At 39.2% G+C, this 21,184-nt stretch overlaps 1 protein-coding gene across 1 annotated transcript in view; it reads right to left on the bottom strand.

The window, feature by feature from the left end:
* FOCAD (focadhesin) overlaps positions 1-21,184 on the bottom strand; it is a 313,963-nt gene that overhangs the window by 144,300 nt on the left and 148,479 nt on the right. The window contains exons 12-15 of the mRNA XM_049635278.1: positions 20,216-20,320; positions 19,245-19,346; positions 18,592-18,722; positions 16,537-16,663 (exon numbers count right to left, since the gene is read on the bottom strand). Coding sequence (XP_049491235.1) covers positions 16,537-16,663; positions 18,592-18,722; positions 19,245-19,346; positions 20,216-20,320 — 465 coding nt within the window. The remainder of the gene's footprint in view (positions 1-16,536; positions 16,664-18,591; positions 18,723-19,244; positions 19,347-20,215; positions 20,321-21,184) is intronic.

The following is a 21,184-nucleotide window of genomic DNA, read 5'->3' as shown; positions in this document are numbered from 1 at the left end:
TGACTACTAATCGGTACAGTTTCTTTGAGAGATGGTACTCATTTCCTGTGGCTGTAACGAATTACCACAAATTTAGTGGCCTAAAATGACAGAAACGTATTATCTTACAGTTCTGAAAGCCAGAGCTCAAAGAAGTCTGACAAAGCTAAAAATCAAGCCATTGATTTCCTTCCTTCTGGGGCTTCTGGAAGAGAAGCCATTTCCTTGCCTGTTCTAGTTTCTGGAAGCTGCCTGTATTCCTTGGATCAGGATGTCCTCGTCATATCACATTATCTTTGGTCCTTCGGCTTCACGTCACATTCTTTCTCCTTGTCTCCTTCTTACAGGGACAGGTATGGTTAAATTTAAGGCACCACCCAGATAATCTGGCATAATCTACCCATCTCAAGATCCTTAACTTATTAATCAGATATTCAGAGTCCTCTTTATTACACAAGGTTATATTCATAGGTTCCAGAGATTAGGACCTGAATATCTTTGGAGGCCATTATGCAGCCTACCACAGGAGTGATTTTGAAATGTTCTGGAGTATGGTAATGGCAGTCGATGCACAACTTTGTGAATATACTAAAAATCGCTGAATTATACACCTTAACGGTCAACTTTATGGATGTGGGTTGTATCTCAATAAAGCTGCTATTTCATTTATTTCCTTAAAAAGACACTGTTGTCAGAAAATGATAGCAATTAAATTGTTAAAAAAAAAAAAAGACAAATGACTTGTGTGTAGTTGTGCTTAGGCATTACACAAGGGAATAAAGAAATTCCATAAAGTCATGGTTAACAGTGCTTCAGATAAACTTTTCAACAACCCAGACCCAGAATCATCATGTCCAATAAAATAATACAACTACATATATATACATACATATGTATGTATATATGTATGTATATACATGTATATATATACACACACATATATAGGACATGTATATATATATGTGTGTAGATGTATAAATATATGTCCTATATATATATATACACACACACACACACACACATATATATATACGTATGTGTGTATATGTATATATATATAGGACATATAAAGATATATGTAGGTATATATATATAGGACATATATACCCCAACTGAAGTTTTAAGTATAGTATAATGAAACAAAGTCAATGATACTCTTTTATTTGACCTGTATTTCGACCATGTCAAACCAAAGTCATTTCACGTCAATTTGCTTAAGTAAGTTACTTTGTCAAATGACCACTTACGTAAGTAGAGGCAATGTGGCATGGCCCTGAAGCAGAAAGAATGGTACCCCTGAGACTATCTTATCCATTCATGCTGAATTAGAACCTAGGTCAATACATTCCACCTTGCTATCGTGAGAAAAATTAAGCCAAGCTTTTCACAAAGGTCAAAAGCCAGACCACGTGACTTGTAGTACGAACTAATGGAAATCATAAAATAATATATACTCAAAACATGAAAAAAAGCTTTAGAATGACATCCAACTAACAGTACCATCCACAAACGAACAAATCCTTTACTATAAAGAGTCTCCCAAACTTCAAACTAAAGAATTACAACAGAATGCATATATTACCTCTTCTAAATACAACTTCCAGAATTGCAGGCGTGTTAGAGACGTATGGAGTAATTCTGTGCCGTTGTGGAGACTTATCAAATTCTTACTGTCGTAATTCCAAATATTTCCTAAGCAAGTTAGCCACCTTTCACCAATACGTGATTCTAGTCATCCAATCAAGGTGAAGTCTAATACGGAACCGGTGTTTCCAGAAATGAGCCTCTTAGCGATATTTTATCTTAGGCAATGAGAGGGTGAGATACTTCTGTTTTTATCCGTACGTTTACATGGCACAGAGATGAGTTTAAGCACCACAGATAATAATCCCATTTTTGATCAAAGTTTAATTCTGGGTCACTTAAGGGTAACACTGAATAAAATCTTTTTCAAAACAAACCTTTTAAGTTCTTGGAAGGCACCCAAAGGATGCTTTCAGTAAGATCTCAAACATCCATAAAGCCTTTCAGACATTAATGCTATTTAGTCTACTACCCTGATTCAGTAATTCCCTCTCTACACCCCATGTCCCCATTTACCCCCCAAAGGAAAACTCACCCCTTGTATAAGCTTAAACCAATATATTTTACTCATTGGAATGGTGGAATGGTACACAGCCAGCATCATTTTAGTCACGTCATTATTTCCAGCTCAGTGGCATTTATTCAGATGAGCACAATTCGCAACCACTGAGCCCAGCTCTTCTGATGTTAACTGGCATCATTGAAACCCTCCCAGTGTCCAACTTGTTTGATCTTTTAAAGAATGCCCTGGGTTTGTGACCGAGAGCCGGAAACTCACGGCTGGATACCCCGAACAGCGTTCATGTTCAGTCACAGACTACTCACATCAGTTAATAATCCTCAGAGACCACGATTCCAGTACAAGAGAGAAAACTTTTCACACCCAAATTCATTACACACAAAAATAAACAGAAAATTGGATTAGGATAATGTAGAGGGGGGCCAGGGGAGCTCCTAAATGTGGTAACTTCAGAAGTTGAAATCACAAGTTTTTCAAAGTATTTTTAAAAGATCATAGCATTAAAGGGCAGATAGCAGAGGAAAGGGGGCTGAAGTATAAAAGCAAAAACAAGGGAGGTGGGTGGGGCGCTGGGAGAACTGGGTGATGGGGACTAAAGGGAACACTTCTGAGGAGCCCTGAGTATGCACAGAACTGTTGAATCATTATATTGTACACCCGAAACTAACATAACACTGTATGTTCACTACACTGGGATTACAATAAAAACTTAATAAAAAAAAAAAAAAAAGAAAAACAGGATGTTAAATTCCAAGACCTCAAATTTCAATTTTCCTTATTATAAGTTTTGATATAGTGCTCAGTGTGAAATGATCTCCAAATACTTCTTAAAAACAAAAAAAAGAGAGAGAGAGAAAGAATAGTGGGAAGCTTAAGTCTTTTCTAGTTAAAGAAAAAACGCCAATATTTTTATTTTCCCGCCCATTTCACACATCTGTGGGCGCTGAATAGTATTCCACCGTACAAAAATATAAATAAATAACACAGTTAAATTTTTATTTTGAAAATGAAAAACCATACTGAAAAATCTACTTACGGGGTGACAAAGTAAATGTTATAATATCCCACAAATGTTTAATAAAAGGCAAGTTCCTGCTGTCCTTTTAAAGTTAAAAATAAGGCCAAACTACAACCACAAGTGCAAAGGGTCATTGTGCCGGATATAAAAAGCTCAGCATGGAAATAGATTCAACAAATGTACAAAAAGCGTTTTCATGCCCAGAAAGAACTGAAGGCATCAAAAAACATGCCCCAACTACAAATAACACAGAGCTCGGTTCAAAAAGACCAGCAAATTCCTTCCCTAATGCACGGCAAATTAAACTTAATCAAATCCTCTGCAAGGTTGAACAGGCAATCCACCTTTAAATGTCCCCACAAACAAAACGTAAGAACAACAAAAGCGGTTCCAGGGTGTAATAAATACTGAATCCACAGTAGGCGACAGAATCCTTACTGTACACAGCTGAGAAAACCTGCCGTGGGACAATGGATCACATTTCCATATTAAATTATATTTATCACGCTGAAAAATGCTTCAACAAAATACAGGATTTCTATTGGCCACTTCTGTACCACACTCACTCCCTAAAACCTTTCAAACCTGCTGAGTCCCATTGAAAATCGTTCCCACCCCATGGTGCTCCGAAGGAGCCGTTAGACAAAGAGCTGGGATGATGAGAGAGGGCAGGACAACTACCTTCCCCCGTGATTTCAGAAAATAAATCAATAAAAGAGGATAGAATAGCCAAAACATAACCTTGGCATAGGGTATTTCCGGGAAAATCACTGCTGTGACAAATGGCCTGAAGTGAACTCTTCCAGCGGTCAAGAATCCCCAGGAAAGGCCCCTCCCCTTCTTATCTATTGCTCAATTGTACAATACTCCGCTTTGAAAATACGACACCCTCTTGGAGCTGGGCAAGATGAAAGAGCTTTTCTTCATGATCCTGCAACGCCTATTAATTTTTGCTACAACAGACTCACAGCTGATTAAGAAAACAGAGGGCTAGCACTGCCTCACATTCCCATCTCAAGACTCCAGAGAGAAAATGTTAAAAGTGAAGGAGTCCTCCTTTTCAGTACAATGTATTGATTTTCATTGCCGCACACACTGTAGCGGCTTCCCCCCCCCCCCACCCACTCCCCAACTGCAGGCAATTTGTTTAGACTGGAAGTTATTTTCCTCCTTGAAACAGCAGCAATGCTAGGAGATTCCGATGCACGTACCGGATTATCTTCCAAAAATATTATGACTCATTCACCACCTCGCCGAGCACAGGTTTAGAAATCAGTGGCTTATGTCACAAAACAAACTGTCCCAAAGTATAACTCACACTTGTATCACAACTGGGAAAGCAACATGATCGAATGGGAAATGCACAAGACTTACAGTCAAACCGCATTCAAATCTCCATGTTACCACCCATTTGTGTCAATTTAGACGCTACTTAAACTCTCTACCCTCATCAGCAAATATCACCTATAGTATAAGGTTATTATGGAGTTTAATAATGGATGTCAAATGCCATATATGGTAACTAGCATTAAAAAATATAGCTTTTATAGCTTTGTTTTATGAAAGTATAACATACTACAAAAAGTACAGACCTTAATTGTACAATTCAATGAACTCTGGCAGATGTATACAGTTAAAACCACCGCCCCAATCAAGATGGACAGACCATGGAAATAGAATGTGAACCACATATTCAATTTTAAATCTCCAAGGAACCACAGGAGACAGATGAAATTAACTTGAATATATTTTATTTAACCCAATATACCCCAAATATTATCATTTCAATATATACTGATTTTTAAAATATTAGCAATGTGGTATTTTACTCTTTTTTTCATAAGGCTTCGATGGGCCATATATTTTACATTTACAGCATATCATAATCTGAATGAGGCATAATTCAAGGGCTTACTAGTCATATGTAGCTAATAGCTACCGTATTACCAGTGCGGATATGGACCACAGTCCAGGAATGTCCTTAGTCCCCTTTCTCTATCCTCCACTTCCCCACCCCAAATCAACCACTATGCTGACTTCTGTCCCCATAGAATAATTTTGCCTATTCTTGAATTTCATAAAAATGCAACGTGACTGGCTTTGTGACTGGCTTCTTTCACCAAACATGTTCTCAAGATTCATCCATGTTGTCACAAGAAGCAGGGTACGTTCCTTTTTATTACTGCATAGCATCACACTGTACAAATATGTCACAATCTGTTCACCCGTCGACCAGCTGATGACCATTTGGGTTGTTTCCAAATACATTACCATTAATAAACCTGAAATGAACATTCTTGTACAGTGGAAATGCTGGATCATAAAGTAGGTTTATGTTCATCTTTACCAAAAAACTGCTGAATACTCTTCCTCAGTGGTTGCATCATTTTATATTCCTGACAACAAGGTAGGAGATACTCACACCTTCTCTAATATCGGGTGTTGTCAGTCTTTTTAATCTTAGTGATTGCAGTGAGGTATATGTTTCCAGATGACCAACAAGGTTGACCTTTTTCCATGGTGACCAGCTGATCATAGTGGTTTGGACAGATGAAAGGAGAGTTGTTACAAAGACAAACTGAGATCACTTATATGAAATTACTTGTAATATTAAAATAAGGGACACCCTTGGGGTGCCTGGGTGGCTCAGTCGGCTGGGCATCCAACTTCGGCTCAGGTCACAATCTCACAGTTCGTGGCTTCGAGTCCCGAGTCAGGCTCTGTGCTGACAGCTCGGAGCCTGGAGCCTGCTTTGGATTCTGTGTCTCCCTCTCTCTCTGTTCTTCCCCTGCTTGCACTCTTTCTCTCTCAAAAATAAATAAAGATTCAAAAAAATTAAAATAAAATAAAATAAAATAAAATAAGGGACATCCTTGCAAGGACTACCTGAGTCAGGCAGATCATATAAATCCAGAAGCCAAGGAACAGTAGCAAATTAGAGCACATGCTCGTCTAAAGGAAGTTGCTACGTACTACTTAGTACCAAGTGGTCATTGCCATGTGGTAAAGCAGGCCAGGTACTTCAAGATGTTCCTGTATTATCAAGAAAGAGTAGATAGCTGTCTTTTTCTTTTTCAAGATTTTTCTTTTTAATGTTTATTTATTCTTGACACACAGAGAGACAGGCACGAGTGGGGGAGGGGCAGAGAGAGAGGGAGACATAGAATCTGAAACAGGCTCCAGGCTCTGAGCTGTCAGCACAGAGCCTGACGCGGGGTTTGAACTCACAGATCGCGAGATCATGACCTGAGCCGAAGTCGGACGCTCAACCGACTGAGCCACCCAGGCGCCCCTCTTTTTCAAGATTTTATTTTTAAGTAATCTTCACACCCAACATGGGGTTGCAACTCACGACCCAGAGATGTAGAGCTACACATTCCACCGACTGAGCCAGCCAGGTGCTTCTCTTTTTCATTAACATTAGAATTTAAGATTAATCCCAGGATAATCAAACAAAAGAGGCCCTAAGTTTTCAAGCTCTAATTTATAGAAATGTTGGTTTTTATGAAGACAAACATCCTTAGTATGGTAAACATTACACCATTCAGGATTGTTATTAATTATTTGTCAAACAGTAATTAAAGGACACCTAGTGAGGCAAGGGTTGGCAATGTCCCAAAAGCAGATGACAAAATCATTTTGAGCAGCAAGGCAACAATGCCCCAAAGAAAGTTCGAAAGAAGCAACTGGCCAGGGCGGCCCTTCTTTCCTAGCAATGCTCCTCTGTGACCAAATGTTCTTATGTTCTCATTCTTAAAGGACTATCCACATCATGTGCATTTTTTAAGAATGTAGGTAACAGCTAATAATGCTCCAGTGGCCATGGCTACCTAGAAGTCTCTGCATTATTTGGGGCGAAGAGAAGAAAGATGTTGGTAAAACAGTACAGCTTCTTTGGAAAACAGTCTGGCCATCACTCACCCGGTTCAACATAGAGTTATATGATCCAGCAAATGCACTCTTAGATAGACAGCCAAGAAAAATGAAACATATGTCCACACAAGACCGTGCACATGAATGTTTATAGCAACACGATTCATAATAGCCAAAAAAATGGGAAAAACCCAAATATCCACCCCCTAATGAATGGATAAATAAATCGTGGTATTACCCAGCTATAAAAGATATTGTAGGGGTGTCTACAGTCAATTCATTAAGCATCCCACTCTTGATTTCAGCTCAGGTCATGATCTCATAGTTCATGAGATCAAACCCCATGTCAGGCTCTGTGCTGACAGCATGGAGCCTGCTTGGGATTCTCTCTTTCTCTTTCTTTCTATGTCTCTGTCTCTCTGCCCCTCCCCTGCTCATGTTCTCTCTGTCTCTCTCAAAATAAGTAAACATTTTTTAACATTGCAAAACAAATAATATATTGATACATGTCACAGCATAGATGAACCTTGAAAACATTATGCTAATGAAAAGCCAGTGACAAAAGGCCACCTATTATATGGCACCTTTTATATGAAATGTCAAGAAAAGGGAAATTTATAGAGACAGAGATATGGAGATATGTGTACTTAACAGTGTTCTCTCCTCCTAGACTGTGACTTCCTAGACCCAAAATGGCTCATAAATCTTTATACCCAGAGAGCCTTGAACATCCTGGCTTAAATTGTCAATATTTTTATTTTAAGGTTAAAGCTTTTTGTTTTCTGCCTAAGGAATCCTTGCCTAAAGTTTTCTGTGGTGGCCACAGGGTTTGAGGGGGAAGCCACACCATGACCTCTTCCCTTTCTCTCCTCCCCACCTCTACTCATCAGAGGATGAATAAATGACAATGTGTCAGAACACTTCTGAAAGGCTTCCAACCCTTTCTACTTGAACTTCTTCTGGAAAAGGCAGCAAACTGCATGAGATTAGGAGACGAATGGACCCCTTTTATACCTACAACCCATAAATCTATAAAGTAAAACAAGGACTGTTTTGTTTTATATATATATGGGCCACCTGGGTGGCTCAGGTGGTTAAGCGTCCCACTTCAGCTCAGGTCATGATCTCACTGTTGGTGAGTTCACGCCCCACGTCTGGCTCTACGCTGACAGCTCAGAGCCTGCTTTGGTTTCTCTGTCTCCCTCTCCCTCTGCTTTGTGCTCTCTCTCTCTCTCTCCAAAATAAATGTTTAAAAATATAAACATAAAAGCCAAAAAATGCTGAAGTTTGGATTTAATATGATCTCAACAAGATGAATTTCAAAAGCACTCATAACAATACACAAATGATATAAAACTAAAACTAAAATATACTTACCTTTTCATAACTTCTACTTAAACATCTACATTGAATTAAATCACCACTCTGCCTCCTTTATTAATAATTCTCCAAAGCCCTAAAGCTAAATGTACAAAGGCAAATTCACTACGGGGAAACAATGTAGATTTTTCGTCTCCTTAATGACAGCTTGTCATTTTAGGACATAAGGGATTATGGGCTCCTGGTAGCAAGCAGAATGTTCACGACAAAAGAAATGCTACGCTGAAGTTAATGAGGTAGTGACACAACTGAACTGTTCTCCCTGGTAACAAATAATACTGGCAGAAACTTGGGTACAAATTGCAACACTCTTCCTCTTTCTCATGCCCAGGTAAACGTGGAAAGTTACTACAACAATAAGTGAACTATTTAATAAGATCATAAAAATATCCTTAAAATTCTAAAATATTTATTCTAAGAACATAATCCAAAAGAAAGTTAAAACTTTACCTCTGTCATGACTTCCTAGACTATTAACTACAAAGCGGGGAAAGTGGGAAGCAACCAAAAACCCAATCAAAAATGAATTATTTGATTACTGATGATACTTTTGCTCAATGGGATCAAGTCATTACAATATGTAGCAACATCGAAAATATTCCTAGCCATGGGGCGCCTGGGTGGCTCAGCCGGTTAAGTGTCTGACTCTTGATTTTGGCTCAGGTCATGATCTCATGGTTGTGACACTGAGCCCCACATAGAGTTCTGTGCTAGGCATGGACCCTGCTTAAGATTCCCTCTCCCTCAAAAACAAAACACAAAACAAAAAACGATTCTCTCTCCCTCTCCCTGGCCCACCCACCTCATGAGCACTTGTGCTCTCTCTTTAAAAAAAAAAAAAAAAAAAAAAAAAAAAAAAATCCCAGTAAAATGTAGAGAAGGTAGAAAAAATATACTTGTAAAGAAAATACAATGGAAAGGAATACGAACAAAATGAAAACGCTTTTGTGACAAGTTTTTCATTTTTTTCATTATTCAAAGTAAATGTGATGCTCTAAAAACCAAATGTCTACAGAGTGATATAAAAACACTGCAGCGCATCTTTCAAGCTTATCATCTAATTTTTAATCAGTAAAAACACTACAAACAAATCTAGTTTATCTCAAAATATCTTTTTCATTAGGATCTTTATGCAAAGCCTAAGTTATATAAAAATCTCGTGCAGTAAACCAATCACAAAGGAAACGGAGAAGACGTGTGGGAAATGAGTACAAATATCACACTCATAAAAAGATTTCTTGAATAATATCACACCATAACAAGGTCAACTGAACACAAACATGACTAATAAAAACACATAGTGGTAGTTTGTGAATTATCTCTCAACAAAGCTAGGGTTTTTTTTTTAAGGTGATTAAGATGTAGACTTTGAATTCAGACAGATCTGGGGGCACGTGGGTGGCTCAGTCGGTTAAATACCAGACTTCAGCTCAGGTCATGACCTCACAGTTTGTGGGTTTGAGCCCCGCATCGGGCTCTGTGCTGACGGCTCAGAGCCTGGAGCCTGCTTCAGATTCTGTGTCTCCCTCTCTCTCTGCCCCTCCCCAACTTGTGCTCTGTCTCTCTCAAAAATAAATAAACATTCAAAAAATTTTAAATTAAAACAAATGAATTCAGACAGATCTGGGTTTGAATCTTGGCTCTATCAAGCGTTAACTTAATGACCTCTGGCAATTAATTTAACCACTGTCAGCCTCCCAGAAGAAAACAGTACCTTGCACTCAGAAGGCTTTTTTTTTTTTTGAGTAAGATTAAATGAGATAATAAATATAATGATTGTAGTATATAACGGTTACTATACAGAAGACACTCAGTAAATCAGTCTATGTTTACTAATACTATTATTAAAACATCTCTGATAGTTGTACATAAACCAAAATGAAAACATTCTGCTAATTTCATTAAAAACAAAGAAAACGTAATATGCAGACAGAGTAGTAAAATGGAACATACGGGTCTTCATCTAATGTTTCATATGGTTTGATAAGCTCCCTTTGTAGCAAAAGGTCCATAAAAAAGCTCGTGATTTCCCAGTCTCCTTTACTTTGAAGTACAAGAACATTTACTAATCATTCCTATAGGAACAAAATGTAACTTGGCTGACAAGGCAAGTTAAATGCTATAAAGAAGAAAATAGTCAAAGGATCAGAATAGACATTCCTCCAACAAGACATACAAGTGGCCAAGAAACATAAGAAAAGCTTAGTATCATCCGACAAATGCAAATCAAAGCCTTAAATGAGATCCCACTTCGCATGCACTAGGATGGCTACAGTTAGAAAAAAGGAAAAAGGGGTGGTGCCTGGGTGGCTCAGTCACTTGAGCATGTGACTTCAGCTCAGGTCGTGATCTCACAGTTCAGGAGCTCAAGCTCCACATCAGGCTCTCTGCCGTCAGAGTGAAGCCAGCTTCAGATCCTCTGTCCCCCCCTCTCTCCGCCCCTCTCCCACTTGCATGCATGCACGTAAGGGTGCTCTCTCTCAAAAACAAACATTAAAAAAACGAAAGAAAGAAAAAAAGGGGGAAAAAAGGCAGCTAAGAAGAAGTGTGGCCGAGGAAGCAGCGAAATTAGAACCTTCATACACTGCTGGTGGGAACGCAACATGGCACAGCCATTTTGGAAAACAGTCTGGCAGTTTCTTAAACAGTTAAACATAGAGTGAGCATGGGACCCAGCACTTCCATTCTTGGGTGTGTACCTCGCCAACATGAACACATAGGTCTATGCCAAAATCTGTACACGAATGTTCACGGCAGCGTTATTCATAGACCAAAAAAAAAAAAAGGAAACCATTCATTGACTGATAAATGGGTAAAATGTAGAGCAGCCATACAGAATATTACCCAACCACAGAAATAAATGATGTACTGATACCTGTTATAACATTGGCGATGCTTGGGATTCTCCCTCTCTGCCTCTCTCTCTCTCCCTCTCCCTCTCTCCCCTTGCAGGCACTCTGACTCGCTCTCAAAATAAGTAACAATACACTTTAAAAAAGAAAAAGGAAATTAAGGCAAATGGGGGTGGAATGGGGCAAAAAGTGATGAGATGAGAAGCCTGAATGGAAAAAAATATGAAAAAGATAATGCAAAAATATTAATTTTCCTTTTAAAATGGCAAACCCTCAGCTTGAAGGCAGAGGAAGTTTCTTCTTTCAAGCTCATATTTTTCAAAGGAAGGAAGCCTCAAACTAACAAGAGTGTCAGACTCAGAGCGAGTCTTAGATCTACTTTCCTTCTCTTTCATTTATGAGCCATGTGAACCTTGTAAACTTACTCGAATTACCAGAGCCACTGTTTCTCCAAAATAAAATGAATTCCCCGGGGCACCTGGGTGGCTCAAGTTGGTAGAGCATTGGCTCTTGATTTCAGCTCAGGTCATGATCCCAGGGTCCTGGAATTGAGCCCCCTATCTGGCTCTGCACTGAGCTTGAAGCCTGCTTGAGATCCTCTCTGTCTCTTTCTCTCTCTGCCCCGCTCCCCTGCTTGCTCACGCTGTATAAAAAAAAAAAAAAAAAAAAAAAAAAAATCCCCACATCACAAAATGTCCAAATTCACATTAGGTACCCAAGAAATAGTAGCTGTAACTTTCACATAGTTCCGTGTACAAAAACAAACAGCAAACAAAACCCATGTGTGAAGTCCTAAATTAATATACCAATAGTGTTAAGAAAAGAGTACATTTCTTCTCCAGTTCCCAAATGGAAACTACAGTCTTGTCTTTATAATTAACCAAGATTCCTAGAATTTCCCCTTTCTAATTGTTTAGTAAAGCAGCACAGAAGAACCCCATATTGGAACCACAATCTTCACCTTGACAGAGCTGACATTTACATGGAATCCATCCTTTCAATCTCTCACTGGAGACCATGATAAATGATTAAGCAGCAGTCATTGCAGGCTTAATCTCACCCTCCAGGACAAATGAATTTCATGACTATGACTCCAAACCTGAGGGGTTCCCTGTCAACCTTCAGAAAAAGAGCTCCGCTTCCTATACAAAGGCAAGGATGGGAAAGCCCAACGAAATCCAATTTGGGATGGTTTTCCAAATGAGGTACTTTCCAAAAGATAGGGTTATTCAATGTTACTCTCTTTTCCCCACTGGTTTCTAAAATTTCACTGTTTTAGGCTTTCTACATTCCTAATTATATTTGACAGTCAAGGATCTAAAAAGCAGTGGATAGACAAATTACTACCAAATGCTACTGGGAAATAGATTTAGAACGATGCTGAATATTTTCATTCTTGAAACGCTTGGCAACCATCAATGTTTCACACATGATATCAATTAGAAGACAGAATAAATGGCCTCACAGAACGCATGCTGGCTTCTGTGGATAGCATGCTGGCAGGAAAAAAAAAAAAAAAAAAAAAGGAGAAAAAGGCTAGGCCAAACTTAGTGGATGTGGCCTGGTGAGAGCCACCAAACTGAGTATATTTTTGCAACTTTAACACACATCGCAGGACATAACAGCAGCAGCTTCACAAATAATGAACACATACCAAAAAAGCTTGGAAAGGCTTAAACAAAACCCAAAGATGTATGAATTACCATCAAGGCTCGTCAAGGGGAAACAGATTATTTCTACTTATTTAAATGAACATAGAGCTATTCATTACCAAACATTTTTTTTTTTAAGAGCATATTTCTGTTGCCAAAATTAACTGTGATGCAGTCAGTTTGAACAAATTCCACAACTTGGGACACTTGTACTATCCATGAGGAAAAGATGGTAAATAACACTATTTACCTCTAGTAAATATCAATAAAATAGTGGAGTTGTCCCCCAGACAAGAAAGATGAAAAATAAGGGATGAGATGGGCCACCTGGGTGGCTCAGTCGGTTAAGCGTCCGACTCTTGATTTTGGCTCAAGTCATGATCTCACAATTCATGAGTTCCAGCCCCATGCTGGCAGTGTGGAGCCTGCTTGGGGTTCGTTCTCTCTCTCTCTCTCTCTCTGTCCCTCCCCTGCTCTTTCTCAAAATAAATAAATAACCTTTAAAAAAAGAAAAAGAAGGAAATGAAAATAAGTATTCTTTTTTGTTTTGTTTTGAGTGAGAGAGAGGGAGAGCAGGGGAGGGGCAGGGAGAGAAAGGAAGAGAGAGAGAATCCTAGGCAGGTGCCACATCCCCAGCCCAGAGCCCAATTCAGGGCTTGAACTCACAAGCTATGAGATCATGACATTAATCAAGGGTCAGACACTTAACCAACTGAGCCACCCAGGTGCCCCAGAAAATATTCTTTGTAATAAATGAAGTTAACGGATTGGGGCTGTTGTTTTATGATTTATTCTCCAGAAAGGATTAAAAGAAGTTAGCGTGCCTTTGTTAGAAAGACACGTAGGATTTCTTCTTTCATTTGTGACATGGCAGTTGAAGTGTTTTAAAAGCAAGTTTTTGATAAAAATATCATGTGGGATTTGGATTTCATAACATGAAAAGAAACAGAAGGGGAAGGGGTGAGACACAATGGAAAAGTGACGTGCCTTTAACCAAGCAGAGGAAAAAGTATTAAGGTATCAAAGTAAGACACAAGCCTCCTTAATTAAAATACCTAGACATGATGTCTCCATTCCTCCACAAGACGGTGGAATGTGAGAAGTAAAGAAGCTGCTGTAGGCTGAACATTCGTATCCCCTCCAAAATTCATATATTGAAATCGTAATTCTCAAGGCGATAGTTTTAGGAGCTAGGATCTTCAGGGGATGACTAGGTCATGAGGGTAGAGCCTTCATGACTGGGATTGATGCCCACATAAAGAGACTCCGGAGAGCTATCCTTCCCTTTCAGCATGTGAGGTTATGGCAAGAAGAAAGCTATCCATCAAGATAGTGGTCCACGAACCAAGAAGCAGGCTCTTACGAGACAGTGAATCTGGATCTCAAACTTACCAGCCTCCAGACCATGAGAAATAAATGTGTGTTAATAAGCTACCCAGTTTAAGTTATTTGTGTTACGACAACCTGAGTGGATTTACACAGTATATGGTGCTATGGGTAGAAGTTTGGATTGGGGGAATAGATTTCAACCATCTCAAATTATCTCCTTTAAGTATAGAAAGAGGCAACAAGAGCTTCAGCACTGAAAGGACAGAATCCCATTTGCAGGAAGAAGTCAAGTCACTATCATACATGAGCTGTAGAGAAAAGATTAAACAAGAAACAAATGACTTTGAACCTCCTTGATGGCATGGACTATATCAAACTGTGTACCAACCTTTCAGGAACAAGCTCAACATTTAAAGAGCACCCGTGTGGGCAGACATTATACTAGGTATGTTTTGTGTGGTGTGTGTGTGTGTGTGTGTGTGTGTGTTATCTTTTATCTTCATTTGAAGAAACAGAGGCTCAGACGTTAAGTAAACTAACCAAAGGACACGTAACTAATAACTGGTATATATACCAGGTACAGTCCCATGACTGCCCCAAAACGAAAATGCTTCCTACCACATCAGGCAACATTTTTCATATCTCCAGTACTTACTCAAGTTAATGATATCTTAGAGAAACGGAATGAGAAAACTAACGCCACACACTGAGCATTTCTTATGAGTTAATAAGCATCTATAGACAACAGAGCTGTTGAATGGGTGGAGAACACAATGGAATTACAGCCCCAGTCAGACAAAATTACCACTCGTTAGAGGGAAAAAGTTAATTTCGGAAATGAGCTGATTTCTGTTTGGAAAAAATAATGAAAAGGAAATACTCCCAAAATGGTAACAGTGATCACCATTCCTAGGTAAACGTATACAATTCTCTCTTCTCTCAAAGCTTCTACCGAAAACACATTTCAAAATAACATTAAGAATTATTTATTATGAAAGTAATAGAATTATTAAAGTGACACTTTGCAATTCCAGATGACTAACTGACACAGTAAAGAACAAAAGTCCTTGGTCATGTATAGTAGTCCCCTGCTGTAATATGAAACCCTTAACAACTCTGTCAACTACTGGGCATGTGGTCTAAAAGCATTGCCCTTAGCACACATTGGTTTCTAAACAGTGACAGTGCTCGCTCTCTGCTAAAATAAGTGTTTATCCGAAAGAAAATTACTTTTAGGGGCGCCTGGGTGGCTCTGTTGGTTAACCGTCCGACTTTGGCTCAGGTCGTGATCTCACGGTTTGTGAGTTCGAGCCCCTGTCGGACTCTGCTGACAGCTCAGAGCCTAGAGCCTGATTTAGATTCTGTCTCCTCTTCTCTCTGCCCCTGCTCACTTGTGCTCTCTCTCAAAAACAAATAAATGTAAAAACATTAAAAAAAGGAAAAAAGAAAGAAAATGAGTTTATTCTCATACCAAAATCCTGAGTAAACAACCTCCCTCCAAGGACTATTTTCCTCATTTATAAAATGATGTTATAACCCCTCTATTGCAGAATTAATGAGGAACATAAATGGAAAGTACTTTGCACAAGAACAGGGGCATATAAACACTCAATACAGTCACTGTCTGTATTATTGTATCATTATATTCATTATCATCTCAACCATAATTGCCATAAGCTAAGAGAATTCCACCTAGTCTCAGTCACTAAAGGACTACAATCGTGTAAGTATGTTCACTGTGCGAAAACTTTGGTTCGGTTGATAAACGATCACTGACATAATTACCGCATTTCTCCAAAACGGTTAAGGATTCTCTCTGCTGTGTTGTGATTGGGGGAGTGGTATAAAGTTCAGGAAACGATTTGGAGGCTCAAGTCTAACATCAATCCATCCTACCCAAACTGATCACCAGGAAAGAAACAATCCTTGGCCAGTCTTTGGGCCAACAATCGTTTTTGCTGGCTATAAAACTCCCGCTGGCTTATGCCAATCCCTTCTTCTCTGCTTCTTAAGGCTCTCTGACCACCAAACTAAGAAGCAAATAGACTCAAGAGCTCCAAGAGCCTAACTTTCCCTTCTATGTTACCAACGACGACAAGTAAGAACAGGGAACGGCATACAGTGGTTTTCTTTAGCCTCTGGAGCACGTCCACAGAACCCGACATTTCAAGACTCCCCTCCAGAAAGGATTTCTAACGTAGAAGGTCTTGCTTCCCTTCCCCAACAAGAATCCCTGGGAGTGACTATTCCAGCACTTGGTTACTCGACTCTGAACTTGCAGCCTGGTAACTCGTATGCCTCGTAAAACATTTTCTGCAAAACTATCCAAAACAGTGTTGAAAAGCCTACCTCAGCTTGGCAGAGGGCATGAAGACCTTGTAGCACCAAGGCTGCTGGAGTGGCTTGGTCAGGTTTGGTGCACTCATTCAACACCTGGGAAATGGCTGCCAACATGTCTGCTCCATGCTGATAGGGCCTGTGAGAAACGATCGTTCAGAGACCAGATTAAAGTCGAAGAGCGCAGGCGCACTCCCAGGACTTCTGCCTGAACACACAGCGTTAGTACTTTTCTTTACGCTTGTGCCCACTGAACGCTGACCCTCCAATACGAATGCATGTTTTCGTCAAAGATTCGCATCATCGTCGTTACTGCTGTAACCGGAGACTCATTTCTGATACAGAAATGTTATCCAAAAAAGAGGACCCGTGCTAACAAATGTTACTCTTCCCTAAGCCATACATCCTATTGTCTGAATTGACACAAACTCAAGTCTCCGGTAATGGTGGAAAGAACTGACTGACCTCATTGAGATTATCAGTAAAAGATAGAGCTATTTCCTGCCTGCCCCTTGCTCTGGTTATCAGCCACTGACTACAAAAGCAGGGACTGCGTCTCAGAAGGTCATTTATGACAGTAGCAAAACTAAGGGGGTTACACCTATCACAATAATGATGCTGATGCTGAGGACGATGATAAAAATAATGATATGAATCGTAACTGACCAAACACCTATCTCATGCCAGGCACTCTGCTGGATTCATGCACTCAGGCTCCTCCTCTCCTCTCCTCTATTCCACATGTCATGTGCTGTCCCCAAAAGGATTTTAACTCCCCAGAGAAATGCTCAGGCCCATCCTTGGCTTTCCCGGTCACCCCTGAATGATGTAATAGTTTTCTCTAACGAAATACCAACTGATTAAACTGCCTGGCTGGATTCTACGGTTCCATTGTCTGGCAAACGGAAATGGTTTTCCAAAACTGGAAACATCTAACAGATCTTGAGGTGGCAACTGAAAGGAAGACTGAATAAATTCAATAGACTCTGACCTGGGCTGATATTTAACTTTTACTGAACCTCAACTTTAAGTGTGTAAAATTAAAATGTTGGCTAATGGGGTGCCTGGGTGGCTCACTCGGTTAAGCATTCAACTCTTGATTTCGGCTCAGGTCATGATGTCACGGTTCATGAGTTCAAGTCCCACGTCAGGGCTCCATACTGATTCTATAGAATCTGCTTGGGATTCTCTCTCTCTCTCTCTCTCTCTCTCTCTCTCTCTCTGCCCCTCCTAGCTTGCATTCTCTCTCTCTCTCAAAAAAAAAAAAAAATAAAATAAAATAAAAATGGTGGCTAATAATTCCTTCATCTCTAAAATTTTTTCCATGCCGATACCTCAAGAGAATCCAAACTCTCAGGTCTTGGGTTGTATGTGTGTGACTGTAGAGTGAGGTTATGTTTGGGTGGCCAAGAGACTGAAGCTTAGAAAAGAAGCAGAATTGCTGAGGTTTAGATCCATGCTGATCCGAGATTTATTTGAAACCGGAATCATCCACGTTACTGCTTCAGGATTAATCCATAATCGACAAGGGCAGAGTCACTTTCCTAAGACCCTCACATCTTCCTATACTCTAGAGCATACATGAGGATTCAATAATAGGCCTCCCTTGTAATAATTCCTAGTAATTAATTCTATGCGATGAGTCACAAATAAGGCCTTCCCTATTAAAACTCTTTATAACAATCGGGCATAACATGGGGAAAATATAAGAACGAACAGTTTGACTTTACTCCACTGTTTAGGTTTTAGAAATTTGTTGTATACAAAAAAAAAAAAGAAAAAAGAAAACATAACATCACATTTTTATTATAATATTATTATCCAGAAAAGGATCTGAATTTCCTATAAATCAAGATACAAGGCTAGTACTGAGATAGACATGCTTGTTTCTTGAAGTCATTATCCAATATTATTAAGTTTTATAATTAGAAAACTTGACCTGAAAATTAACTTATTCTTACTCAAATACCCTCTGCCTATCTTTCCTGGCTTCTCACTTGCAATAAAAGAATTAGGTGCAAAATAATACACCATGATACACATTCCCAAGAGTTAAGCACAGCTTACCTTTGCTTACATATGTCTCTTATCGATGCTGCTTTAGCGATGAGTTTCTCCCACTGGACTTCCTTGCCCACAGACAGAGAAGGCACGTCAGACATGGCCATGAAACGCTGCAGTTCAGGATATACACGATCCTAAGAAGGCAATTTCACAAAAAAGGTAATTTCCCAACTTGAGTTGAATAATCACTTTACACAGCATTTTTACCTCCAAATCTCACATTTGCATCGCTAATTACAATGCATTTCTTCTAATCAGCAGAGAACAATGCTTTTGTGATTGCTGGGGATTTTCTTAGAGACCCATGCATGCCTCATTTCATAAGACAAGAAAAAGGTGGCTGAATCTCACCCTAATTACAAAGGCTCTAATCGTTTATAATCACACTTCTATTACTTTTTCCACACAGATGGAAAAATCAATTTCAGAATTCAGGGAAAAAAGTTTATTTTCTATTCTCAATTTCTCTTTGAGAGCCAATCACAACTGACTGCCTTACAGATCAAAAGCATCCCGCTGAACCAAACTTTCTCAATGCAATCACGGACGTGACTCCTTAACACGACTGTATCAAAGCTTTGTCACACGTACTGAAAAACTCATTTGCTTCGGTGAAAGGAACATGTTTGATATGCAAGTGTTTTATCAGAGCTCACCTGCTTTTCCCACAAAGATGTCAACAAGCGCACAGTGACAGCTCTTAGGTGTGGAGTAGTTCCAAGAAGTTGGATCACTCGTAGAATTTGTCCTATGCACACCTAGAAAATATTGAAGAAATTATGGTTTCACAAATGTAAATGCAGATAATCCTGAGGTTACCAAAATAACGTGAAAACCCCTTGTTATAAAATAAGGACTGAAATGGAAGCTAACTATAATATTACCCATCTTTCTGAGAGGTGGGGCTTAGTTTTAGGGAGGAGCTAGCTAGCAATCCTTGGGGCATAAAGACCTAATCTCAGACAACAGCCAATGGGAAAACTTGGCTATGAAATGATTTCAAAGAATTCATTCTTTAATTTTTTTTTAAATGTTTATTCATCTTTGAGAGACAGAGAAAGACAGAGCATGAGTGGGGAAGGGGCAGAGAGAGGGAGACACAGAATCTGAAGCAGGCTCCAGGCTCCGAGCCATCAGCACAGAGCCTGACGCGGGGCTCGAACTCACGAACTGCGAGATCATGGCCTGAGCCGAAGTCGGGTGCTCAACTGACTGAGCCACCCAGGCGCCCCCAAAGAATTCATTCTTAAATACTATAATAAATACTTTGGGCCCAACAAGGAAAATAGTGGTCATGGCAAAATTAAGAGCTCAAAATTTCACGATACCAAACAAACTTCAATGTAGTATTCATGCCTCACTTTCTCTTTTTAAATTTATAATTTACTTTTGAGAAAGACAGAGAGAATGCAAGCAGGGGAGGGGCAGAGAGAGAGAGAGAGAGAGGGAGAATCCCAAGCAGGCTCCACGCTGTCAGCACAGAGCCTGGCGTGGGGCTTGAAGTCACAAAACTGAGATCACGACCTGAACCAAAATCAAGAGTTGGATGCTTAACCGACTGAGCCACCCAGACGCCCCTCATGCCTCACTCTCTTTTTGCCCCCAAGTAAATTGGTTAAATACAAACCTTGTGAACACCAAGTGTAGGCAAAGTATACAAGATATCATTATATAATACAGGTTCCAGTGGTCTTCCCAATTTGAACATCAAAACTGGAATCAGATTTGGTACCTAAAATGAATTTAAAGAACATATTCGTTATGCCTTCTAAAATAAATCAATCTCCAAAGCAATCATTATTGAGGTTTTCTTCAAAAGAATAATGGGAATATATATAAATTTCAAGACTTAACGTTAGCTAGCCATTTTTCGTTAATGCAATTTCACAGTACCACTAATACTCTATTTCTTTTGTAATTAGCCACCAAATACCAATCAAAAATGTTTTTCTTAAACAACTATGACATTACCTCTCAGCAATACAAAAGTAGTTAAAATATATCCTGCCCCAAAGAAGTGTACAGTTCTAATGAGAAGCTGACACTTAGGATATATACACTAAAAATAACTGTAGAGTGAAATATGTTATTCCAATATGAAATAAGTAAAATTAGTTGTACGGTAAGGGAGGGTTAATGGCAAAAACTTCCCTGCAGGTCTCCATTTCAATCCCCACGATAAAATAAGAAGAACAATTCATTTGTGGATGAAAAGACGTGATATTGTTAAGATGGTAATATTTTCCAAAAAGGTCTGCAGATTCCACATAATCCCCATCAAAAACATAGCTGACTTCTTTGCCAAAATTGAAAAGTGGATCCTAAAATTCATGGGGAAAAGCAAGGGATCCCCAATAGCCAAACAATCTTGAAAAAGAATCAAGTTTGAGGACCCAAACTTCACAATTTCAAAGCTTACTACAAAGCCACAGTAATCCAAAGAGTGTGGCATTGTTACAACAACAAGAAATATAGATCAATGAAACAGAACTCTGAGTCCAAGAATAAATCCTTACATTCCCGTCCAGTTGATTTTTGATAAATATTCCAAAAAACCTACAATGGAGAAAGAAGAGTTTCTTTGAAAAATGACACT

This window comes from Panthera uncia, chromosome D4 (assembly GCF_023721935.1).
Source record: "Panthera uncia isolate 11264 chromosome D4, Puncia_PCG_1.0, whole genome shotgun sequence".
In the NCBI taxonomy this organism is placed as follows: Eukaryota; Metazoa; Chordata; class Mammalia; order Carnivora; family Felidae; genus Panthera; species Panthera uncia.
Note: the sequence above shows the minus strand (reverse complement) of the source record. Positions and strands in the feature narration are given on the sequence as shown.